Source organism: Staurois parvus, unplaced genomic scaffold, assembly GCF_062004578.1.
Source record: "Staurois parvus isolate SC_StPar_1 unplaced genomic scaffold, SC_StPar_1.0 ptg000734l, whole genome shotgun sequence".
NCBI classification, from domain to species: Eukaryota; Metazoa; Chordata; class Amphibia; order Anura; family Ranidae; genus Staurois; species Staurois parvus.
In genome coordinates, this window is record NW_028318530.1 from 3,921,494 (window position 1) to 3,944,428 (window position 22,935).

General features: G+C 38.5%; 1 protein-coding gene across 1 annotated transcript in view; it reads right to left on the minus strand.

Annotated features, from left to right (window-relative positions):
- Positions 1-2,386: 2,386 nt before the first annotated feature.
- Positions 2,387-22,935, minus strand: part of KLF3 (KLF transcription factor 3) — an 88,281-nt gene continuing 67,732 nt past the window's right edge. Inside the window, exons 3-6 of the mRNA XM_089654052.1 lie at positions 16,039-16,534; positions 12,995-13,139; positions 7,671-7,831; positions 2,387-3,379 (exon numbers count right to left, since the gene is read on the minus strand). Of these exons, the coding sequence (XP_089510178.1) occupies positions 3,198-3,379; positions 7,671-7,831; positions 12,995-13,139; positions 16,039-16,534 (984 nt within the window). The 3' untranslated portion in view covers positions 2,387-3,197. The remainder of the gene's footprint in view (positions 3,380-7,670; positions 7,832-12,994; positions 13,140-16,038; positions 16,535-22,935) is intronic.

Sequence of the window (22,935 nt, forward strand, 5' to 3'; positions counted from 1 at the left end):
ACTGTACTTGTAATGAAACATCACTGAATATTGGGCAATATACGCTGCAATCTTTTACTTATCTTTGCTTGTTAGTTTTTTTGTTTTTTTTTTTATAGATTTTACAAAAGCAATTTGAGCAAGAAAAAAACAAGTCAACTGGTACCAACTTATAAAGAATATTGGGGGCAATTCAATAAAGCATTTGTGACACTATTCTGGTGCTATTAGCCCATTAGAAAGTCTTGCACCTAAATCATGAAAGCTTAGCAACAGGTATACCAGTTCCAACATATGACAGATTTGGGTAGTTCTTTGAATGCACCAGTTTTAGTAAATCTCCCCCAATGTAATAGCCGCTCAGAGTCTGGTTCAGCTGTGCATGGTAGCCAATCAGCTTCTAACCAGCTTTTTCAGTTAGGCTTTGACAATAAAACCTGGAAACGGATTGGTTTCTATGCAGAGTTGTACCAAATATTGCACTTTGGTTTTGGGTATTTTTTTTTTTTACACAATAGGATTATTTACTAAAACTGCATAGTCCCCTTTCAAGACTTGCCCCTCTTGTACATAGACAATCCAGGTGCCGGTCACTACAGTCCACCCTGCATCAGAAATATATATATATATATATATATATATATATATATTAAATAATAAAAAAAAAAAAGTAATCAGCTGCACTCTTAGCTCCTCTTGCCATATGTATTAAAATTTCAAAAGGTGACAGTCTACAAACAATGTCTCTACCAAAAACCCACCCTTCCTTGACCAAAGAAAGCATGGCTGACACATTCTTTAATATTGCTTCACTATAGCTGCAACCAGTTCAAAAAGATTTATAGCCATTTCATAGACATAACAAAACTACAAATCTGGGAGGTAATTAAGACCATCTCTAAGTTGGTGTACTGAGACAGGCCAGAATGGTCAGGGAGAGTGCCACATGTTAACTTGATATTAGTTTTTTTTTTTTTGCTTTATTGGTTGCTAAGGTGCAGGCCTATATTTTTTCAAGGGTACTAAGTGGAGGATGAGGATTGTCACTTGTGGAAGAATAATACTCATTAAGATGATATCAGCACTATTGGGTGTTTTATATAGAGAGACACTGAATAAAAGTTGGACTGTGAGATTCCATAGCTGGGCTGTATAACTGCTATGGAATCTGCCTACTGCCATCAATCACAAGGGAGATTGACATGAGAAACTAGTCTCCTAGAATTCATCAGGTTCCGTCCACCCCACAACAAACGCCACACAGGTAAAGAAGGGAGCTTTGTAGTGCTGAGTCTCAGTGCCGGCTGCCTCCTGCAGCTAATTCACAACATTGTTCCACAGATGCATGAAATCTGTCACAATCACTACGACTTTCTTAATGAATTCCACTGGTTGTTCCACATGGCATGCTTTGGCAAGGCCTGCATAGTTTTTGTTCCTGGGTGTCACATGTTCTAAGTGCGTATACAGTATTGGGAAGTTTTAGGTGGAGATCATGTTTTGAATACCATGCATAGATGACGGATGCATGAACTGCACAATACAAGCTGTACAAGATTAAATTTTCCTAAAAATTTTTTTTTTTTTTTTTTTAAACTATGTTCTGCAGAACCCTTATTAACCACTTGCCTACTGGGCACTTCTACCCCCTTCCTTACCAGGACAATTTTCAGCTAGCAGCGCTGTCGCACTTTGAATGACAATTGCAACACTGTACCTATATGACATTTTTATCTTTTTATCACACAAATAGAGCTTTCTTTTGGTGGTATTTACTCGCCACTGGATGTTTTATTTTTTTGCGCTATAAACAAGAGCAAAAAAATTTGAAAAAAAAAAAGTTTCTGTTTCTATTATAAAATTTTGCAAAACAGGTAATTTTTCTCCTTCACTGATGTGCGTTGGTGAGGCTGCACTGATAGGCAGCACGGAGAGGTGGAACTGATGGACGGCACTGCTGGGCACCAATCAGGGCACTGATCATCAGTGCCGATCCTTCCTCTGACAACTGCTGGTTCTCGGTAGTACTTTCCTCATGCTGTCACAGCATGAGGAAAGTGCAGCCGATAACCGGCAATTGCATTTCCCAGTGATCAGTGTGTCATTGGACACGGCTGATCACGTGGTAAAAAGGCCACTGTGGCCTTTTACGATATCATGGAGATCACCAGGTGTACGCCCCCGAAGGTGTGCAGGAGAGCGCGTTCTGGGAGGACATCATATGACGTCCACCCAGAACTACCCAGCCGCAGTAATGCCCTCATTCGGCTATCTGCGGTCGGCAAGAGGTTAAAATACCAACAAATGCTTTGCATTTGCCAGATCTAAATTTATGGATACCTTCAGATGCACATATAAAATTACTCTGCAGTGAAACTGCAAAAAATTAGTTACCAAAACGTCCATCTGATCCTTCTGTACAAATTATTTATTTTAAAAATATATACTTTTAATATTATTCAAGTACATTGCACATCATAATACATGGCATAGACAAACTGTAAATCTAATGAATAGGTAGATACATATGTAGAATACAAAGGGCTATTTAGAAGAAAAAATAAAAAAAAAAGTGTAGCGTCGAATTTCTTCTTGATTAAGGCATAAACCATTAGTCCATGGCAGAAACATCAAACAAATGGAAGCATTTGTGAGAACTGCATACATTTGGTGTTGTCCGTTTTTTTTTTTCTCTTTCCAAAGTGCGTTTTTTGCATTCAGGTATTACAACATAAAACAGAAATAAGGGACAAGAAATCTTACGCCATTAAAAGTATTTCAAAAATGTAATTTTTTTTTTTTAAATTGTGGTCAATAAAAAAATGAATAAAACTTTAGCACTAACGAGTGTGAGGAATGTGGCAAGATAAAGCAGACTAGGCATTGTGTTGATAATTAAATACAGGTATAAGTTATTTCATATAGATATATGGCTTGCAAGTACATGTGAAGCAGTACATTGTCCATGTTTATTCTCCATTTCCTGAGGTGTCAAAAAGGGCAGGAAGTTACTGCTTATCCTCCATATAAAAACAGAAAAAAAAAAAACTAAATAAAAAGAAGTTCACATTCTTAGGTCTGACCCGTGGCAAGTACAATGAGGTTAAGAGAACATCATCCACTGACCCTATGGAATTGTAGGCTTGTGATTCAGACCAGCTGAATCCAGATTTTGCTAAATATAAAAAAAAAAAAAAAAAAAAAATTATAAAAGCCGTTCAGACAAGCATGTGTCTCTTTCTGTGGAGGGCAAGGTGGTCGGAGCGGGAAAAGCTGCGGTCACAGTCTGGGCACTGAAATGGTTTGATTCCAGTGTGTTTACGGAAATGCCGAGTCAGTTCGTCAGAGCGGGCAAACTTCCATGTGCATCCTTCCCAAGTACACTGATAAGGCTTTTCCCCTAGAAGAGAGAACAGGAAGATCATGTAAGTGCACAGAGGAGTAGAATAAGTACAAATAGCGAACGTCTGCTGCAATAAAACTGGGAAATCAGAGCAATCAATGAGTAAACATTGCTCAGAAACACTGAGTTTTTTGGAAAAGTTTTGAAAACAGCTTTATGATGGTTAAACTGTGTTATTAACCTGAGATGGACATAAGAACAGCTTATGCAAGCAATAATATTTATAAAAAAAAAAAAGAAAAAAAAAAAAAAAAGGAGGGTTTAAGCAACAAGAAATAGATCCTTCGTGTGGAGCAAGGTACTATAATGCTACATGCACATTTTGTGTTTCGTCATCGCTCCACCCTGTAGTTCTGTGTCGAAGCAGATTTTGCCCCCACCTCCCTCCTCTTATAAAATTGCCCTTGCAATCTTCAAGTAATTAGGCAAACTAGCACAGGATTCTTCCTGGTTCCCTGAGCTGGCACACAGAAATCTGGCGTAGCTTAATATTCAACAACAAGCCGTGTCCAATCCAGCACATGCACCATACAAAAACTGGGGCAGTTTATTACTGAACAACTAGCAGCACCAGTTTGTGTATGGTGCAGCTTACTGTTTATGAGAACCAGCGCGGCTTGTTATTCATAGTGCATGCGTGATATTTCCCTGGAAGACACTAGCTTTCTCAGAGGGGCATCTGTGAGGCTGGAGCTATGTCAGCATTGTCTCAGGGAAATCAGGAAGTAGAACAAAGTACATGTAATTAACAGAAAGAAGTTTTTTTTTTTTCTAATTACATCTTTTATTGAATTTTCCATTACAAACAAACAAAAAAAAAAAAAACCACAACCTTATACCTTACAATTCACATTATACACAAATTCCATTTCAATTCTCCTATTTCTTACCACTACCTCCCCCCCCCCCCCCCATCCAATTACCCCTGTCCATATGCCTAATCCTTCCTTCCAAAAACCTCCCATATTTTTCTTCTATCTTGAGGCAAGTGCCTTCCCTCACACGTCCACTCTCTCCTTTCTTCACTCACCCCCGCACAGATACTTAGTCGTGTATTCTCTAAACTTTACTCTTTATACTCCCACCCCTTCCTGATATCTTAGTCTACCCAGCTACTCCACATTTTATCCTCATCCTTATGGTACAGTTCCTCCATCCTACATATGTATTCAACTCTATTTAATCAATCTTTTATTTTTGGGGGCTCTGAAGCTTGCCAGAATTTGGGAATAAATCCTTTAGCCGCACTGATTAGATGGTATAGTACCCTGTTTCTGTATAGTCTCACTGAAGACTCAATGTTGTAAAATAAACATGCCCTTCTGTATGGTGTTCCCTGGTGTCTCCTGGGTATATTGGATTATTTCCTGCCAGTACTCCTGTATTTTAGAACATTCCCACCATATATGTGCCATTGTTCCCTTTTTTCTGCAACCCCGCCAACATAAAGATGAAACTTCTAATTGTGGATTATATGCCACACTCTGTGATATACCATCTCACCGAACATTTGAAGTTCATTTCTACTGTGCTCATATTCATTGCCTCGTGAGTTCATTTGAGTAATTTATTCCTTTGTTGCTCATTCAATTCTTTTCCCAGCTCCTTTTCCCATTTCTCTAAGAACAAGGGAGGATCAGCTCCCTCCATCTCAATAACGATCTTATAAATCCTAGAGGTAGCATGTATTGGAACGGTGTTTACATTCAACAATCTTTCAAATGGATACAGATCCTCCGAAGTTCTCAGTGGTTGTGGGAGCGTTGAAACAAAATGACCCAATTGATAATACCACCACTAGTCTAACATGAAGTCTTTTTTCCTCTTAATTCGTGAAAAGTGCAATTTCACCATTAATTTCCATTATGTCCTTCAAATGTGCATGATTATCTTTAAACCATTTCCCAAAGATATTGTCCTTTCCTGGAGGAAAATACCCTGTTCCCATCAGGGAAATTAGTGTTGAATTATATTTCCATCACTTTTGCTTGTGTATTATATCCCAGACTCTAAAAAATTTCCTGGTCAAGGAACTAGTATTCAGGTCTAGTATATGGAACCTGTGGTATCCATATATTCTTCTCCAGTTGTGCCTTACTCATTCTCTTCCATATTTACCCAACACTTCCCTTGTGAATTGTGTCCAATCTACAATCCGTGATATCACCGATGAATTATTATTATACAGTGTTTATATAGCACCAAAAGGTTTCCTCAGCACTGTACATTATAGTGGGGGACAGAACATGAGACAATACAGTAACAAAACAATACACGAGGGGTTCGAGGGCCCTGCTCTTTCGAGCTTACAATCTAGGAGGGAGGGGATAGTGGTACAGGAAGAAGTGGCTCTGTTGGATGGAGTGGTAGGAGGAATGGAGGAGATCGGCTGTTAGGTGAGGGTGGGGTAGGCTTCCCTGAAGAGATGTGTTTTCCGGGTGCGCCTAAAGGTGAGGAGGGTAGGTGACAGTCTGATGGATTGGGGTAGTGAGTTCCAGAGGATGTGGGAAGTCCTGGAGAAGTCCTGCAGTCGGGCGTGGGAGGAGGAGACCAGGGAGCTAGAAATTAGGAGGTCTTGTGAGGAGCGAAGAGTACGGGTTGGGTGCTATTTGGGTATCAGGTTGGTGAGGTAGTTTGGGGCATAAAATTAGGCAGGTTTAACCCCCCATTCTCTTTTGCCCTAGACAGCACTTCATACTTAATTCTCGGTTTCTTATTTACCCATATGAACCGAAGTATCGTCCTCTTTAATATCCAGAAGACCCTGGTAGATGTACACACGTACACACACCTAAATGCTATAACTTTCACGCAAACAAATTAAATTTACACGTATTGGGATTTTTTTTTTTTTTTTTTTAGCAAAGACGTGTAGCAGAATACATTTTGGCCTAAATTTATGACGAAAATTGGATTTTTAAATTATTTTTACTGGACATGTTTAAAGCAAAAAGGTCAAAAATATTTTTTTTCCCCCTCAAAATAGTCGGTCTTTTATTTATAGCCTAAAAATTAAAAAAAAAAACCAAAAAAAAACCACAGGTGGTCAAATACCAAATAAAGAAAGCTGTATTTGTGGAGGAAAAAAAGACGAAAATTTCATTTAGGTGCAGCGTTGCACGACAGCACAATTGTCAGTTAAAGTAACGCAGCGAAGTATCGAAAAAAAAAGGCCTGGTCTGGAAGGGGGGTAAATCCTTTGGAGAGAAAGTGGTTAAATCCAGGGAGAGGCATACAAGGGATGCAAGGCAGAACAACCAATGTAAAATTTATGCAACAGTGCACATCCGGGTCCTATAGCTGCCAGGTAGGGACGGATATTAAACTATATGTCCTACTTTTCTCCACACATCCTGCCTCATCTGTTTCTCTATACTGAAAAAACATGCATGCGTCCTTGTCTGCCTGTGTTTCTCCTCTGTCCTCTCCCACAGTAGAATGCTAGTTACTCTTGGACTGCAGGCAGGGCTAGATTTGAGGGGAAAAGAAAATATAGGCCATGACCTAAGGTGGCCACCCCAGAAATTAAGTTGTCATTCTCCTGTATAATAAAAAGTTTTAGACCTCCACCCTGCATGTCAGGACTATCAACTGGGTCCTCATTGATGCTAGCCTTGCACAAGAAGCAGTTAAGCAATGAGTTGCATTCCTTGGCCTTCATGATGCTGTTCACTAATGTTCTCTAAAAAACCTCTGTGGGCTTCACAGAATAGCTGTATTTATACTGAGATTAAAATACACACATGTGGACACTATTTACTAATTAGGTGACTTCTGAAGGCAATTGGTTCCACTAGATTTTAGTTAGGGGTATCAGAGTAAAGGGGGCTAAATACACACCTCACTTTTCAGATATTTGTAAAAAATTTTGAAAACCATTTATCATTTTCCTTCCACTTCTCAAATATGTGCCACTTTGTGTTGGTCTATCACATAAAATACATTTACGTTTTTGGTTGTAACATGACAATGTGTTAAATTTCAAAGGGGCATGAATACTTTTAAAATGGACAAACACAACAGTACAGTGCCTTGAAAAAAAACACAGGTTGGCTTTAAGGCCCACTGAAGCACTCACTGATGGCTCTCTGCTATTAAAAAAAAAAAAAAAGTGGGTCAGGGAGCATTGGTCAATTGCCCACCAAACACCTCAGTTATCCATTATAACAATATAAGAAGGGGGGGGGTATCAGCAGGTGGCTGCAGCCCACTACAGATGGTCTTGTATCTCTTGTAATATGTGACATCCAGTCACAGTTTGAAAATGCAAATGCTGGCAAATGCTGACCTGTGTGTGTCCTCCGGTGTGCCTTTAAATGGGAACTTTTTGTGTAAACTTTGTTGCAGCCATCATAATCACATCTGTGTATCCTTCTCTTCCTCTGTGTCTCTGGGGACTCCACTGGTAATGGCCTCTTTCCTGGGTGTACAATAACTGATGGATGATGTCTGCACAAAAAGACAGAAAATAAAATGTTTACTATATCATACAACTAAGGTAATATAAGCGCAAACATCTGATAATCACAGAAGTTAAAAGAATGGAGCACAGGCAGAAAAGCAGATGTAAACACTGTCCGGCACACAGGGGAGCCAGGCAGTTTAATGTAGGACTGCACTGCATCTGATGTCTAGACACCTAGAAAATCAGGGCCAGGCTCATTTCAATTCACTCTTCAGCAAGGTGGTATCATTGAAAACACATTTCTCCCCGTTAATTATAGATACAGAGGTGAAAAGAGTTTTAAAGTGTTTTTACTGCTTGTTCAGAGTAGCCAAATACTTTAGTATTTGTAGTCTGGGCACAGGTTAACCTCAAACCCCAAAAGGTCATTATACAGCTATATAATCTGCATAAATATGTGCCTGCCTCTGGGTTAACATCTGTTAATGTAAATCTAAAGCCATAATTTCTGTTTTGGATAGAGAATAAAAAAAAAAGTTAACTATATATATATATATATATATATATATATATATATATATATATATATAAATAATTTATTTATTTATATATATTTTATTTTCTCCTTTGTCCCCCTGGTGGGAATAACCTTCGCTTCCTGTCTGAAAACACAACAGACTGTAGGAAGAACTCTTTCCAGTGGTGGTAAATCACTTAGACAACTTTCATGGATTGGGGTATCCCTACTGTATTAATTCCCCTCACCTCCTGTTCCAGTGAAAACTAGAACATGTTGGATTTCCCAACAATGATTACCAGGATAAACAAATTGCGTGGTTATACACAGCAGGGACATAATTTTCTAAAACTAAGAAGAATGTTTTGGCTTTAGATGTGTGTCAATTATCCCCTTAAGATTTGGAGCGAAAGAGACATCCTAATAAATTCAACATAGTTTTTAGGGCACATTTCCTTTGTCCAGCTCCCCTCGCCCCTTTTTCCAGCAAATACTGGCTTCAAAAGGGCAGCTGGTAATTTTTGTATTGCATAGCAGATATCAATAATTTACTAAGGCTGGAGAGTGTAAAATCAGGCAAACTTCTGCATTAGCAACCAATCAGCTTCCAGATTTTTTTTGCCAAAGCTTAATTGAACAAGCTGAGGTTAGAAGCAGATTGGCTAAAATGCACCAGATTCTGAGTGCACAATTTTTCATAAATCCCCCCCCCCCCCCAGTGTCATTGAAAGAATACCATAAATCAATCACTGTATTTATTCATATATATTATTCATATTCAAAAAGGTGTGACCTTGGATTGCATTTGACATCACTTAAAAGAAGCCTTACAAGTTACATTCCTATTTAATCTCAGCCAACCCTAATCACCATGAATTAACTCCTTCCTCCCCTTCTTTGCTATTTTTCTGCTGATTATTTATATACATGCTTTGTTTTTTCATTCATTTTATTTTTTACTTTTTCCAGCTGTGCATTAACATTAAATGTACAAAATAAAACAAACAGAACACACAAAGAACACACACACACACACAAAAACACCTTGTTTTCATTTGCAAATATTGCTCAATGAAAGTCTTTTACCAGAAGAATGTCTGTATTGCGTGTTTTTACAAATAGTTACAAAGTCATTGCCAAATAACCAGGTCCATAGTGAAAAAATATAAATCAATCATTCTGTCCATAAGGAGTATACAGATATGAGAGCAAAAGTGGTTAAACTGAACAGTTGTAGAGAAATCTGTTGTGCCTCCTACTTTGCTTTGAACAGCAATTGCCACAATAAAGAATTTTCTGACTGTCCCAACTACAGTATATGGGTCTGAGCCTATCCTGAAAATCAGCAGAGTTGAGTTCCTATGCGAGGAATACTTGGCAACATCAGGCTCAGGATACAGAACAGGCCATCCAGTGACCATGTGGGAGTGTATTATTTTGTAATAATTAACAAGGTCATGTTCTCATTTCCCACGCAAACAACTTCAGGATTGCAAAACCTTGTTACATTCTACTTTGCTCTCTGTACATTTGTTTATATGTGCCATTTCCTACAAATCTGAAACAGCCCTTCCCCCTACTTCGAAAAAGAGAAAAAAAAAAAAAAAAAAATCGTGTAGCTCTGAAAATCCCTATTCATTGGAAGAAATATTTGTTATTGTCTCAGTCACTCCTTTCAGGGCAATTAAGAATTTCCTGTTGCTCATTGCCAACAGGAGGGTGCGGTCCCTTCTTTGTAAATGACGTCAATTCCTAAAAGTAGTGTTCAGCCTGGCTGCCCCACCCATGGGAAGTCTTAAAATTGGCTCCTTGCATTAAAAACATATTGCCACACCGTTGAATAAAGCAATGACTGCGTCTACATTCCAGAGCACCTTGTCTTGTTTTTCCTCATTTTAACCCAGTTTCATCTACATGAAGAGTCTGCTTTTCATTTTCACTCAACACATGTAAAGATAATACATCCTGTACAGGGATCTTTAAAAACAAACATTCTCTTGAAATCTTACATGTAGATGAACTAATGTTCACATTAAATAGTTTATTAAGAGATTGTTCTATAATTTCTGAAAATGGTTCCATAATTTGGAAAATGAATCAAGATAAAATTACAAATTACAGCTGGAATAAGTGTTGCAGTTCAAAAAAAAAAAAAAAAAAAAAAAGTCCTTTATTCTCACCAACACAAAAATTGTACTACAGTATAGCTAGGAAAATTTCCCTTTATGTCCTGTGGAAACAGGAAATAGGAAGAAATCTCTACAAAATTAGGGGAACTGCCAACTTTGGTAGCTATCAGCATATTTGGATAAATATACTGTCGGTGACTACTGTAAAACTTTGGATTATCACCACTTTCTAAAAATGATCATTAGGACAAATGGAGAGGAAAATAAAAAAGCAAAAAAAAAAAAAAAAAAAGCAAAAAAAGAAAAACAAACGGACACTTGACATCGGGTCCAAAGAAAGAAAAAAAAAAAGGGGGTCCTTTCCATACACTTTAAAATTGATACATTTAAAATAATAAAACAAGTTAATCAACCATATAAAACAGACGAAAAAAAAAAAATCATATCAGTCACACAAGAGAGGACCAAATAGAGAACAATACCCTGTCCTGGCAATTTGTCATGAATTGTAAACCAAGCAGAGAAAAGGAGGAAGTATATATAGTTAGATCTACAGCGGGTAAAATAAGTATTGAACACGTCACCATTTTTCTCAGTAAATACATTATAGCAATAAAGCGCTATTGCATTGGAATTTTCACCACATGTAACCAACAACCCATGCAATCCATACATACAAAGAAACCAAAACAATTAAGAAATACAGAAAAAGTTATGTGTAATAAAATGGAATTACACAGGGAAAAAAAAAACCCACATGAACACATGAAGAAAGGGAGGTGCAAAAAAGGCATGGAAAGCCAAGACACCAACTGAAACCTATCAGTAATTAGAAAGCAATCCTGCCTCTTGTGCAAATTAATATAAACTGGTTCAGTCTCAACTGATGACCTAGAAAAAAGGTGTCTCATTACCAAGGTGTCACACAAGAAACATCTCATGATGGGTAAAAGCAATGTTCTCCAAGACCTTTGCAACCTTATTGTTGCAAAACATACTGATGGCATTGGTTACAGAAGAATTTCTAAACTTCTGGATTATGGCCTCAACAGTGCTCACTTGGAACATTCAGAAGTAGGAAGAACGTTATTTGACCATAAACCGGCCACTACCTGGTGCTCCTCGCAGGATTTCTGACAGAGTAGTGAAAATAATTATCAGAAGAGTTGTCCAAGAGCCAAGAACCACTTGTTGCAAACTTCAGAAAGACCTGGAATTAGCAGGTACAATTGTTTCGAAGAAAACAATAAGTAATGTACTCAACCACCATGGCCTGGATGCATGCTCACCATGCAAGACTCCATTGCTGATGAAAAAGCACATTGAAACTCATTTAACGTTTTCTGCACAACATTTAGACAAACCTGTGAAATACTGGGAGAATATAGTCTGGTCAGATGAGACCAAAATTGAACTCTTTGGATGCCATAATACACACCATGTTTGGGAGGTCAAATGACACTGCACATCACACCAGAAACACCATCCCAACAGTGAAGTTTGGAGGTGGGAACATCATGGTGGGGGGCTGTTTTTCAGCATACAGTACTGACAAACGTCATGTCATTGAAGGAAGGATGAATGGAAAAATGCGCCAAGACATTCTTGATAAAAATCTGCTGCCATCTACCAGGATGAAGACGATGAAATGAGGGTGGACATTTCAGCAAAACAATGATCCCAAACACAAAGCCAAGAATACTCTCAATTGGTTTTAAAGAAAGAACATAAAACTCCTAGAATGGCTCAGCCAATCACCTGACTGGACTGCAATAGAAAATCTTTGGAAAGAACTAAAGATCAGAGTCCATAGAAGAGGCCCACGGAACCTTCAAGATTTGAAGACTATTTGTGTGGAAGAATGGGCCAAAATCACACCTGAGCAATGCATGCAACTAGTTTCTCCATATGGGAGGTGTCTTGAAGCTGTCATTATCAACAAAGGATTTTGTATGAGGTAATATAAAAATAGGAAATACATTTCAGTTAGCCTGTTCAATATGTTTTCCCTGTGTCATTCAATTTTATTACACAACTTAATTTCTAAACTTATTTGTTTTGGTTTCCTTGTATGTATAGACTGCATGGGTTGTTACATGTGGTGAAAATTTCATGCCAATAGCAACTTTAGAAATAGATCTGAGAAAAATGGTGACGTGTTCAATACTTATTTTACCCGCTGTATTTCACATGAACCACTATGATCACACAAGTATGCCATGAAGAGCAAAATAAGTGACATTGATGGGAAATTGGTTTTTGCTGTTAAGTCACATTTCTGTTAGTGGGTTCAAACCAAGCATCAATACAATAAAAATCAGTTTAGAGTCTGAAGCAACTGAACAGTTGAAATCACTGGACAACTACACTTTGTTATGCAGAAGCAAACCGATGTTTGGCCTACAGAAACCTACCTAATCTCCCATTGGCCTACAGAAGCCTACCTACTCTTCCATTGGCCCTTGTTTATTTACACAATAGTTTATCGATAGTTTAGAAACGCCGCGTAGAGGTGGTATGCAAAGTACATGCAGCTGGTATATTGAGAAAGTATTACTTACTCATGGAATATTCCTTTAGGAGGCGTACTATTACCAGGTGACATTTGTTCTGGGTAAAGTTCTGTTACCGTATGTTCCAAACCAGGCTCCACTTTTATGGTCTTCAATAGAGACTTTTCATAACACTCAGGGACTGTCATAGGTACTGCAAAAGAAAAATAAATAAAACTTGTATTATACCAAATGCGTTCTGTTATCTCTGTCAAATGTTCTATGCAGCAACAGCATTTATAAGGAATATTTATTATGTTATTATACACTTTTCCAAATGAGTATTTGATATTCGCAGTATATTTATTGGCAAAACTCGGTACAGATGGACTCTTCTCCTAAAGTCATTGCCACAAAGACAACACTTAGTTTTAGACAGAGTGGAGAAGGATTAGACCACCTGTCAGGTTGTTATTGTGATCTGCTCTAGGAAGTTATCCCGCTAAAGGAGACTTACCCACTCTTCGTTTTGGTGATCACTCAAAATTTGGGATTTTCACCAGAACAGGAATATAGCTGAAATCTTCCAATGGGGACATTTATGGTGACTACCTGGCACACACTCTCAGTTTCTACTGTCCCGATGGGAGACAGATGTTCAAGCCTTGAAGGGGTTATAACACTAGGTCCAAAATGGGGAAAAAAAAAGTTCTGCCTACATTTCCACTTTAAAAGAGGAATCAGTCAACTGAGTGGCGATTTCATGATCACAAAAAATATAGGGAAAACTTAAATTATTTCCTGTAATTTCTATGCAAATATTTTCGCTCTCACACTATATAGGGTGGGGTTTAATTCAGTTTTAAAATTTTACAAAATGAGACATCGTGGATCAAAAGTATATACAACACATGTTTAAAACAGATGTGAAAAGTGATAGTAAACTCTGCTTGGACACTTGTACCTACAGGTAAGCTTATAATAAAGCTAACCCGTAGGAACAAGGAAAATCTCCTGAACAAGCAGTTTAAGAGATATTCCGTGTTTCTGCAGCTGGTGACGTCACCGGCGCATGCGCTCTGAAGAAGTGGCATACTCATGTGCGGAAGTGACATTATCGCAGCTCGACCATTCAAGCGGCTAGAGCCTGCGAACCTAGAAGGAAGACTGGGTGTGGAAGCCCCGTCAGAGGGGACAGCATGTCGCTGGAGGGCTTCGTTTTAAGGCAAGTCTTTCATAAGGAGTGATGCATACTAGCCCATTACAATATTGCTTTGCAGGATGAAGATTTGTTTTAGTAAAGTTTACTACCGCTTTAAGACAGTTAAAAATGTATAAGTCCCCTTTAAAGCAAAAGGGGAAAAAAAAAAAAAAAAAATATATGAACATAGGTCCCACCACTGCAGATCCCCAAACCCCATTGAAAAGCACAAACACTGTCAAATCACATAGTTCTTACCCCCTAATAATTCTAGCTAGATAAAGTATTTAGGTATGACAATTTAATTCCTAAAATGAACTGAACTGTAGGAAAAAAAACAAAAAAAAAAAAAAAAAAAACAAAACGCTCTCATTCCCAAACCCTTTATTAGAATCTGCCTCTCTGTTTCCCTGTTCATGTTCAATTCTTCTGCCATAATTCACCACTAAATCACGAATCTGAGCATACGAGGTTTTGCACTGTGTCCACATTTGCATTTTGGCTGCTCACTTACATCATCATGGACATCTTCTTGCTCCTCAAACTGCCTATGCCATTCAAAAAAATACTGGATTTCTTTGTGGAATGTTCACCTTAAGCCCGTTAGAACAGAGCTAAAAATTCACTTTTGCCAATTGTCACAAAACATTTGATTTTTAGCCTCTTCCCCCGAAATCCTGTCACTCATTTTCGACCAATAGAACAATGCACACACACGTTATTTCTTCTACTACTCCATAAAGACTGAGTCAACTGGTCTGTAACCCAGGCGAGTTCAATTTAGAACATGTCAGAATACGCTTGAGTGCGAATGGTTGTGTGACTCACCACCATAGTGCTATGCCGTGGCCATTCTGGGAATTAAATTGTCTCACCTCATACACCACCTTTTCTAATAAAACTTGTTAGAACCACTGTAATCAATTGAATGGATCAATGATATAGCAAGATTCTAAAACACAATATTATGACTTTGTTTATACTCATGCATCCTGCAAATGAGCCAACAAGAAACTACAAATACCAGACTAGAGAAACTTTCACATCCAGTTTTTAAAGTCAAACTCTCAAATCACTTTTTCCATTATTAGAAGTTAAACATCACTAATTGCATGTGCATGGCTGAAGTTTTTAAAAGTATTAAATCTGCCCAATCCACCTATTTGGCTCAATTACCACAGAAACACTCCCACTATTAAACAGATTTAAGCACCATTTGAATGTATGTAGAAGAGAAGGGATTCCTTCTGAAGACCAAAAGAGGAAGAGAGCAGGCACGGTGTAGAGATAGTAGTTGCATAAATTGTCACAGCCTGTTACAGCTTTATAAGAGTAAGTAGGTAAAAAAAAATTCAGTCTGCAAAGACTCCAAACTGAGAATGGTTTTCTTTGGTAGTAAATTAAAGGCATTGTAGATGCTAAACTAACAAAAAAAAGTGCCTGAAAATACTGGTTTGTAACAAAAAAAAAAAAAAAAAAAAGCCTGTTGGTAAAAACTCCAAATAGAGTCCCATAAATTGTTGTTGGGGTCAATGGTTAGTCATATTTAAGAAACACTGAAAAAGAACCATACCTTTTGGGTTCCAAATTACAGTAAAGTTTGTGTCCACTTCCAACTTTTCTATCACCTAAAGTTTCATAAACAAAACTTTGCACAGTGGTTTACAGCAGGGTTTCCCAAACCCTTAACTCACATCTCACCAAGAGTGCTTGTTGACCAAGACTTCAATTGACTTTTCTTCACATATTTGCAGTCAATGGCCAAAAGGCAACAGAAGGGGATAAAATGGACCTCGGTTAAAAGCTACAGCTTGCTGCCTGTAACAAAACAGCTTCTCTAATAAAAATCTCTTGTATGTACCAAAAAAGTGATGCGGTGTCAGTACAAAGTTGTTATAAATTCATTACTCACTGTGCTTGCTGCTTTGACATTCCATCTCTTCTGCTAGAACTGTGGACACCATGATTGGCTGCTGAAGATGAGGCGCATACATTAATGGCTGTACATGAACCGGCTGTACAACCACCGGCTGTAAAAGGGGTAGGAGTCCTGGATTTCTGTAAGTCTGTCTCGGGAAGGCAGATAATATAGGGTTAAGAGCCAATGGCATTGGGAAAGGAGGCACAGAGGGTGGCGACGGGGTTAATTTTTTCACTGGCGGACTGGATGAAGGCATAAATAATATTGGAGAGCTTCTCTTGGGTGACTGGTATTTGACAGGAGACGGGGAGCTTCCGGCGGAGGGTGGTGAATTCCTTTTGTTGGTTGTGAGATCCACCGGCTCTATTTGGAAACCAGGAAATGCTTCAGTGCATGGGTAGAGCTTACTGTGCAGCATGCCTGGGGTTGGATAAATGACGCTGTATTTATTTGTCTTCAGTGGCTCTATGTAGCTGGGTTGATATGGCTACAGGAGAGAGAAAATATAACAAGTCAGAAACACCTTCAAACAGAGAATGTGTACACATATAAAACAGTTGTTTAAATTAGGAAATGCCGGCAGATAGACAAGAAACAGCCATCTTTTCCAGATGAATTTTGCACAATTGATACATGGCAGTTCTGTGGCTAACCTGGTGTTCCACAAATCCCCCCAATGCAGATTGGTGGAGGTGTAGTGTTTAACATACACTCGCCGTGATGCCTCCATTTTATTCATTTTCCATTTTATAGATTTAGCAAGTACCATACTACAACTATGGAAACTGCTATGGGGCATCAGCATAGGGCCCTGGAAATATCTGGCTGCATACCAATTCATCTAGGCACAAATTGCATTATTAGGCAACTATAGATAAAATAATTGCAGAATTCAAAATAAAATGGATTCCTTAATGCAAAAGGGTTGATTAACTAAAACTGGAGAGTGCAAAATCTGGCTAAGCTGTGCATGGTAGTCAGATTCTAACTTCAGCTTGCTCAATTAAGCTTTGACAATAAAACCTGGAAGCGGATTGGTTGATATGCAGAGCTGCATCAGATTGTGCATTCTCCAGTTTTAGTAAATCAACCCCAAAGTGTGTTCAAGCACCACAACAGTGTGTGAATCTGACACGAATGGTGTCCCCATACAGGTAACATTCAGTCATGCATGAACGTGTCATAACTGAGCAGATCGGCTGAGACTAACAAGTTGGACGGGTGTTTACTTATTGTTTTTTTTTTAACCTTCTTGATATTATAGAATTTTATATACTTATGGTTTGAACACAGTTTCTATTGATTGCACACTAGTTACATTATTGAAATATTGTGTTTATAGCCTTCCGAGCAAGGCTCTGTCGGGTGGCTATTATTTTTTTGTATTGTTTATCATCTTCTTAATATATCAGTGTATATGGATGGGTGTATTTAGCATTTTTTGGCACTTGTTAGTATATAGAGCAGCGCTCAGGTCTAGCAACCAATTGTTAGGCCCAATCATTGTAACATGAAGCAGCCGGTGACACTATGTTAGGGGCTGGATGCAACAGAGAAGTGTCAGGATAGTGCTGGAAAGGCATTTGTTGGTTTATGGAAGGTTGGGGGGGGGGGGGGGGGGTCATTTTCATTGATGCTATCCCTTAAGCTGTGTTGGTACAGTATAATATAATGACGGGGGTGAGCATAAGCACATCATTTTTGGCGTCAGACTTTGGAATGCATAGTAACCCTTCCAATACATTAACTTTGCTATATTTTTAAACATATTGCATTCATTATATCCTAATTAAACATTTCAAAAGAAAAATGAAAGTGTTATTAAATCCACAACAGTAAAATCAGTCTGTATATGCAGTAATGTATGCTTGTTATACTCACTGTGGAATCTAAGGGGTTAATGCTCCACATTGAGTAAAAAGGATGTTTGATCCTCACTTCTCTGATCCACCCCTTCCATTGTCCCCTAAATATCTCCTGATAGAACAGAGGTTTGGAGCCACTCTGCACATGCTCAGTTTGGTGTGAATTGCTAGAGAGTTTTCTTTTCTCTTGGGAGAGTGCATGTGATCAGCACAGGGACAATCAGCACTGACCAGACAGAGGTCAGTGGTTCTGCATCCTCCTAGAGGAGAATTATTACTCCTCCTACAAGCTGTAACCAGTGCTCTGCTGGACACTGATAGATGTCACAAGACTGCTCCAACTGCTAATGAGAAAAGGTATTTAGCAGTTTATTTTTACTAAAATAATTGCATTTCCATGTTCTGTGTACTGTGGGAGACCAGATAGAGTGAATGCAGGGTCTTGGGTTTAGTAACACTAATATTTCCAAGTATTAACACATGGGCTGTTAAATACACACACACACACACACACACACACACACACACACACACACACACACACCATTAAATTTGTATACAGATATATTCATTTTTCATAATTTGGAAATGGAAGCTGTGAAAATGTATTTTAAAGTTTTATAGTTCTAGAAGGACCTCTACTTTCCTAGTGACCCCAAGTCCAAGCACTTTTGAGAGGCCAATTTAGGGTAAACTCGTGATCATTGCATGCTACTCATCTTTGAGGACACCTATGTAGCACAATCATAAAATGTGTCCTTAGCTTCCTACTGTCCACACTATTCTAATTCAAAGCACTGGCATGGTTGGGGTAGTTTTGTTATTCAGCGCTATGGCTGTAAAGAAGAAATGATAGGGGAAACAGATGGCAGACAAAGTTAACATTCAGACTTTGGCCAGCCAAAAGACACCCTTCATAATCAAAAGTGAGAAAGTAGAAGACTATGTTCCGTACGACCAAAAAGCCTGCCAAAACCCATGGTGTGGTTCTTGGCACAGAGCTTTACAGGACTAGGTTTCATCCCGTATTAAAGCAATTACCGCATCACACTAGCTATACCGCCATGGAAATATCCATTGTATTAATAAAAGTTTCAATTTACAGCAGAGAGGTAGCCTACAAAGAATAAAAAAAAACAAAACCTCTTTAAAGTTTTGTAATCATCGCAGTTCTCCATATATTGCCGTTTAGATGTGCCATTTGTGGAATTTGAAAAAAAAAATTGGCAGCAGGTAAACTATGGTGACTTCACAGTTTAAAACTTGCAGAGTCTGCTTAAAAGAACAGTAAAATAGAGCTGATGTGCAGGAATTTGCATTTCCATGCCAAACAGACTTGGAATCAGACTTTTGGGAGGTATTGGAACATGTTTTTTAACAACTGTGTTGACCCCACACCTCCAAAAAGGCTTTGGCAATAACTATGCTGTGCACATGTCACCTCTCCTTGAACCGCTGTGGCATAGTGTTGCACAGGACAAAGCAGGAAAAAAATACAATACACAAAGTGCACAAGTAAATGTGTGCAACTGCCCAACAAACAGTTCCTAACAAAGTATATATAGCTGGACACCAAAACAATTAAGAGTGAGCCTGTGTGCAAACTATACACATTACCATTTTTTCATATTCTTACTAACTAGTAACAGAGCTTTAAAACAAGACCTAACCTTTGTAGCTGCATGTACTGTGTGGTAATTCATCCTCAGAGGGCCTCAAACATCACAACAGACTCTAAACTGGTCATGCATGGTTGAATTTCATCATCAGGAGCCAGACAGACAAATTTCCCTTACTCAGTGGCCCTGTTGACCCAACCAGCCCCTCATCCCGAGATTGAAAATATCAAAAGGAGCTGGGTGGAAAACTGCCAGATACAATCATTGTTTGGGTATTTTGACATCCATTGAAGTTGGCTGACAGAATACAATAGCTACAGCAGAAGATTCATCCATCCATGTTGTGTAGTGTGGATGGTAGAATTGATTACATTTTTTTTTAGTTCAGCCGAGAATAACATCCTGTGATGTGTGACCAGTATCAGAATACCTGAGCAGTGGCCACACCTGATGGGATGCAGACAGCCGCCAGACTACAACGGCCCAGCAGGGGGATTTGTCCATCGACGCTTAGCATGGATCAAAAAATCTATTTGATTTTTTTTCCATTCAGCAAAAAGACTAAATGGTGTATGACCAGCTTAGGGAGTGCATTTCTGGCAGATCAAGTATTTTTCTGTACTTGCAGGGTTTATAGAGTAAAACAAGGGACAATGTGCATGTACTGCAGAGATCTACTGCATATAGTTTTTTTTTTTATTTGCCCTGATGCAACTTTAAAGTGTTAGTTTACCTTTTTCTTTTTCTGTAAAGATGAACTAACAATGTATACCCCCTCCCCACCTCCCTCTGTCCTGAGGAGAGGGAGAAGAGTGTGGACTTCAAATCCCTGGAAAGCTGCACTGGCTGCGTCTGCACTGACAGCTCAGAGGAGACCAGGGGGTGGATAGGAAGGGTTTATTGCGTTAGTTCACCTTTTCATTTTTTTTGTAAAGGTGAAATTACACTTTAAGACCACAAACTTGTTCAATACTTTGATTCTCCACTCACTTTCTCCTAATACTTTATCTTCCATTTTTCTTTTAAGGCTCCATGTGCACTAGCAATTTTTTTTTTAATCCAAAATGCTGGTAATACCATTTAGGAAAGTTTAGGAGCGTTATGGTTTTATTAGCGTTTTTACACTACATATAGAAAAAAAAAGGGAAAAAAAAAAAAAAACTGTTAGGAGCGTTTAGCATTTTCTGCTGGAAAAACACTCCAAAAACAATTTTTTTCTGTTTTTATTCTAAAGTAATGTGCATGGACACCATTTAGCATCTAGGAGCAGAAAAAAAATGCTAATAACAGCTTCAAGGAGCTTAAAAAAATTGTGTGCATGGAGCCTAAAAGGAGTTTTCTTTGGAACAGTGCAGAAAACAATGGTTTGATTGCAAGATAATAGACTCATGAATTCTTGAAGGGCTAAAATATCTAAAAAAAAAAAAAGATATACAATACAAATAATTATAACCAAAATAAAAGATGTGCTTTAGACTTGCATTTAGTGAAGTGCCAAAGTGCATATAAACTAAATACCCACAGTGACCTGCTTCTCTGCACATCAAACCTGACGTAAAGTCAGTACAACCATCCAGAGCTTCAGAGAATTCCAATTTATTTCCCTGTATTCATTAATCAGCAATTCATCGGCTGACAGAGATTTCCTCTGCTGTCTGATGTCAGACAGATTCCCATTCTGAGCTACGATTTCCCTTTCCAGAGGAGTGTTTACACAAGTAATAAACAGGGCACACAAGATTCTGAAATCATGAACGCGGCATGCTCAGGAAGCGGAGCGCCGTCATTTTCACGTATACAGTGAGTCATTCCAAATTGCTGAATATCTCCTCTTCTACAAAATCTGAAATCACTGTGGCAAATATTGCAAGTGCGTTGCTTTTAAGTCCTCATGCACACTGGACGTTTTTACAGCTGCTGTTTTTTTTTACAGGCAGTAAGCTCCCCAGTTTGTTATCCTATGTGTCCATGCACACAGAGTGTAGTCAGCGGTTTTTTTTGTCTGGGGCGGTTTTGGCTGGAAAAAAACCCCCAGAACTAGGTTTCTAGAGGAGTTTAGCTGTAAAAACGCTCTAATGCTGAAAAATGGGTAAAAACATGGCAAACCTGCGTTTTTGGACATTTTGGAGCAAAATAAAAAAAAAAATAAAATAAAAAAAAAAAGCTGAAAACCACAAATGTGAAAAAAAAAACCCAAAAAAAAACGCATCAAAAGCAACTAAACGCGAATTCTAAAAAAAAAAACCAAAAAAAAAAAACAAAAAAACAAAAAAAAACAGGAAAACTCAAATGTTTAAACGTGACTTTGCACAGCCAACGATACCAGCGTTATTAACACGTCCAGTGTGCATGGAGCCTGAATACTGAAGAAGCAGCCCATCAATTATTGCCAGGATTATTTAAAGCATTACAAGGAACAATGATAATGTGCAGGGGGGCTGAAATCCATACTATACGCTATAACTTTCACGTAAACCAATTAAATTTACACGTATTGGGATTTTTTTTTTTTTTTTTAAAGCAAAGACTTGTCGCAGCATACATTTTGGCCTAAATTTAAGAAAGTTTCTTTTTAAATTTTTTTTACTGTATGTTTTATAGCAAAAAGTAAAACATTTTTTTTTTCCAAAATGGTCAGTCTCGTTTATAGTGCAAAAAATAAAAACCACAGAGATAAAATACCACAGAAAAAAAAGCTATTTGTGGGGGGGAAAAAAGCCAGTGTTGCATGACCATGCAATTGTCAGTAAGTAATGAACTGCCATATTGCAAAAAAATGGCCTGGTCAGAAAGGGGGGTAAATCCTCAGGAGGGCAAGTGGTTATTAGCCATATTACTTTTTTTTATTGAAGTAAAATTGTTCATTGGTTATATTTAGTGATCTTTAACATCACTTTATTTTAAAACAAAACCCACTTTTTAATCAGACTGGAGTTCTTCAAAAATGAACTCCAAGAAAACTAAAAGGTCCTACCTTGCAATGGGGTGTGCTTGCACAGCAAGGCTTAGAGCCGAGTTCCACCCATAAGGGGAAGTTCTGCTTTAAAGATTGGTCCCCCGCTCCCCATTAAGGATTGGCACCTTTGGGGAGCAGGTACCCGCTCCCACTTCTGCTGCGATCACCTAGGCAATCGGAAACGGAAGCTGTCCTCCCCCATGCCTCCCCGTAGTCTTCTGGGACACGTGACCAGTCCCAGAAGACTATGGGGCCATTCAGGAAACACAGCACTACTCGCACATGCACAGTAGGCACCCGGCTGTGAAGACGCAAGCTGTAACAGCCGGGTGCCCACACTGAAGAGGACGATGCCTGCAACACAGGACGGGTTGCGGGGAGGACACAGAGGGATCGTGAGACAAGTGAGTGGCTGTTTTTTTAAAAAGCAGCTACAGTTTTTGTAGCT